The sequence below is a fragment of the Rhinoderma darwinii genome, chromosome 3 (genome assembly GCF_050947455.1).
Source record: "Rhinoderma darwinii isolate aRhiDar2 chromosome 3, aRhiDar2.hap1, whole genome shotgun sequence".
Lineage (NCBI taxonomy): Eukaryota > Metazoa > Chordata > Amphibia > Anura > Rhinodermatidae > Rhinoderma > Rhinoderma darwinii.
Genome location: NC_134689.1, coordinates 430543464 through 430547160, shown reverse-complemented (window position 1 = coordinate 430547160; position 3697 = coordinate 430543464). Strand labels below are relative to the sequence as shown.

At 39.1% G+C, this 3697-nt stretch overlaps 1 protein-coding gene across 1 annotated transcript; it reads right to left on the bottom strand.

The window, feature by feature from the left end:
* Positions 1–2449: 2449 nt before the first annotated feature.
* On the bottom strand, positions 2450–3403 carry LOC142750788 (olfactory receptor 6C4-like). Its single transcript, XM_075859765.1, has one exon. The coding sequence runs from the start codon at positions 3401–3403 to the stop codon at positions 2450–2452; it is 954 nt and encodes a 317-aa protein (XP_075715880.1).
* Between the last annotated feature and the right edge of the window lie 294 nt (positions 3404–3697).

The window sequence follows — 3697 nt, the reverse complement described above, 5'->3', positions numbered from 1 at the left end:
TTTTTTTACCTGGCTCCTTCTCTTCATGTAGGGAGCAAAGTATAACTTTCCACAAAATAATGTAAAGCTGAAAACACCTGGGCAAGAAATATATTAAACCATCTCAAATTTCTGCTCAAATTAATAAAGTCATGTTCCATTTAAAACTTCCTGAGAATTTTAAGGTGCATCCTGTTTTATATTTCTCCCTCTTCCATTTCAGGAAAATCTAATTTCGTGACACAATTTGCCTCCGCCACCCCTAGTGAATATGCAAGGTGAAAAAAAATATATTGTTGAAAAAAATCTTGGACTACAGAATCTATTGGAATAAGCTACAGTACTTGATCCAGTGGCAGGCTGTGGCTCTCAGGAGAAATTTTAGAAGTCGAAAGACAATGTTAACTCTCCTAGACTTTCAAAATAATTCCATCAGAGATATCCTAACTTGCCAGCCCCTAGGATGTCCAGAGGAGACTCTTTGACCCTACTGAAATGTTGGACAGTTCAACTCCTACATCTATTCTTTAGGTTCTCTTGATTCCTGCCTCTCTGGATTTCTTATCTTGATTGATTGACTAGTCTCACCCTGTTGGCTTCCTAGATAAGCCGACCATTGCACTTACTCATTGCCAAACTATTGAGTTTCCTGCCTATTGTCTGGTTCCTTTCTGCCTCATCCTACAAACTGTTGCTGCTCATCTGTGTATCGAACTTGGACTGTTTCCTGACTACGTCTCTGCCTCACGCTACAGTCTGTTGTCACTTTTCTGAGTACCAAACTTGGATTGTGTCCTGATCACATCTCGGCCTAACATTACAATCTGTTGCCGCCTTATATGTGTACCGAACCTGCATTGTTACTGGATTACTATTGCTATTATCTCTTTCCTGCCTGATCATTTCAGCCACTGGACTCTGAATCTGCTGCAGACCTCGACAACACTGTACAATATACAAACAGATAAGGCTCTGTATGCAGCCCCCTGTCACTTTCTGGTTTCTCATGGAGGGCCTGTGCTCCCTCACATCCTGGGGACAATTATAGTCAATTGACATTTCTCTGTTGATTAGCTCCAAATCATTGCAGCTGCCATAAAGCGCACATACAGATGTAGCCGTCTTTATCTTGACTCGACGTTTTCAATGACTTTTCAATGGCTATTGTTGTGTGATATCACACTGCAGCAAGTCATTAGAGAAGGCTACATCTGTACCCTGCTATACTGTCAATATCAGTCGATACTGGAAGGAAGCATGTTTCTCGAATATGGCCACCTCCATGGAGTTGTTTTAAAATGTAAAAATAAAATATCTACATCATTTAAAATAAAGAACAAACACATTATTTCTCTTTTACAGACTGGAATCTAATGAAAAAGACTAAAATAACTTACATGAGGTGTTCCCTTTAATAAATATGTAAGGTAACCTTCTGTTGTATGTACCCTATTCCAGTTATCAGGACTTCTAAAATCAGTTTTTTAAAAATTACAAAAAATAAAACCCCTTGAAGGCAGTATGGATTTTTATGGTTGGATTCCCAGGTCACCGTTCCTAGAGTAGTTCCCGATTTGTGGCAGATGCGATGTAGGAATTGCTGGAGCACAGTCAGAATGGAGCTAGAAGTCAGTACTGGAGAATCAGTTGAGAGTGCGAGAACAAGAAGAGTAAACGTGGACTTAGGAAATGGGTTTAGGGATTGAGCAGGTCAAAGTGAAGGATAAGTCAAGGTCAGGGTTAGATTCAGGATAAATGCAAGTAACTAGCAGTACAGAAAGTACTTTAACCACAGGCAAGGATACTACTTTTTTTTTTATACCTCCCGCTTGTGTGACATAATAAGAGCAGGCAGGGTCGTCAAGGAGACAGTCCAACTGGGCAAAAAGCCAGTAGTCTCAAGCATGGGATCGGATTTAAGTTGAAGCAATGTGATTAACAAAGCCAAAATAATATTTTTTATGTTTTTACTATTTGTATATATATATTATTTTTTTCACAGACTTTGAAATGCAGGGAAGACACAGTTTTTGATTCCCCTGACTTACCCCATTCTACAATATAGATCAATAAATCTCTAGAAATACAGGTCTCATATCCTAAATGATAAAGAATGGAATTTCCTAGCTCCCTGCTTCCCATAAAAATGGGGTAAAATGTATCTGTAAAAAGTCACTCAGTCTATAGTTAAAGGGGTTGAATGAGATTAGATAAACATGGCTGCTTTCTCATATAAATAGCTCCACCCTTATCCATAGGTCATGGTATTGCATCTCAACTCCATCTAATGGAATGGGGCAGAGCTGCAATACAAGTCAAAACCTACAGACAAGAGTGGGACTATTTCTGGAAGAAAGAAGCCAAGTTTTTCTAATCTCTAACCACCTTTTTAAAGTTGAATATTCTTATGACTAATATAGGTTCTTACCCTGGCTCCTAGCAATATATTACACACACAAGGTAATGTGGATTAGTCATTAATTAAGATTTGCCTCAGTCTGATGAAGCTATTTATGATGGTGATCCTGATTTCATGGTTCTTCAGGCTGTAGATGATTGGGTTTAATAACGGTGTCACCACAGTGTAGAGTAGGGACAATATTTTGTTCATGCTAAATTGTTGTTTTCCAGATGGAGACACGTAGATGGCAACGAGTGATCCAAAACAAATACAAACTACGGTCAGATGGGAGGTGCACGTGGAGAAGGCTTTCTTCTTACCGGTGGTGGTTGATATTTCCAGTATAGAGCGAACAATGCAGACGTATGTTGTAAAGATAAACACGGTTTCAATGGAAGTTTCATGGGAGGTTATAACCAGTACTATTAATTCCAGAAGAGATGTGTCCGAGCAAGAGAGTTGTAAAAGAGGTCCATAGTCACAGAAGAAATGGTTAATAACAACATTGGAGCCACAGAAGTCAAGTTTGGAGATCAAGATGGTGACTATTCCGGTTAGAAGAAAACCTGAAGCCCAACAGAATGAAATCAACTGAAGACAAAATGTAAAACTGATGATAGTAAGGTAATGCATAGGTTTACAGATGGCGACATATCTGTCATAAGACATCACGGTTAGAAGAAGACATTCGGTGATCATGGACATCGAAAAGGTAAAAAGTTGGGTTATGCAGCCGACCTTCGAAATGGTGGAGCCATCATGTAAAATGACAATAAGTGTGTATGGGCAAATTGTTGAGGTGAGGATGACATCTGAAAGGGACAGCTGGCTGAGGAAAATGTACATGGGGGTATGGAGACAAGGTGTGGTGGACACCAGTGTGATGACCAGAAAGTTTCCAGCTAAGATCATCATGTAGATCACAAGAAGAACTATAAAGAGTAAAATCCTGAAACTATGAACACTCTGGAAGCCAACAATGAAGAACTCATCGACTGATGATAGGTTCTGTCCCAGACTCATCCTTAAGGAGGGTAAAAGAAATGGAAGGTCAAGAGAGCCAGAAGTTCATGTAGCTGAGCCCGGTTATCAGTTATCCCAACTATAGGAGGCACCTGAGGAGAACCCGTACCAGTGCCAACCTAGATAACAAACCGTGAAATAAGTCATATATAGTTATACTGTATCTATGTGGATTCCGTCTTGCCTTATTTCTCAATTAGTTTTGGCTAATGGTTGAATAAAAAAATACTATAACTATATGTCTTTAGACATTAATTAACTTTTCCATTGTTTGACCTTTAAACTATTTAATCA

Coding starts and splice junctions, on each gene's coding strand:
- LOC142750788 (XM_075859765.1), bottom strand. CDS start 3,403: ATGAGTCTGGGACAGAACCTATCATCAGTCGATGAGTTCTTCATTGTT.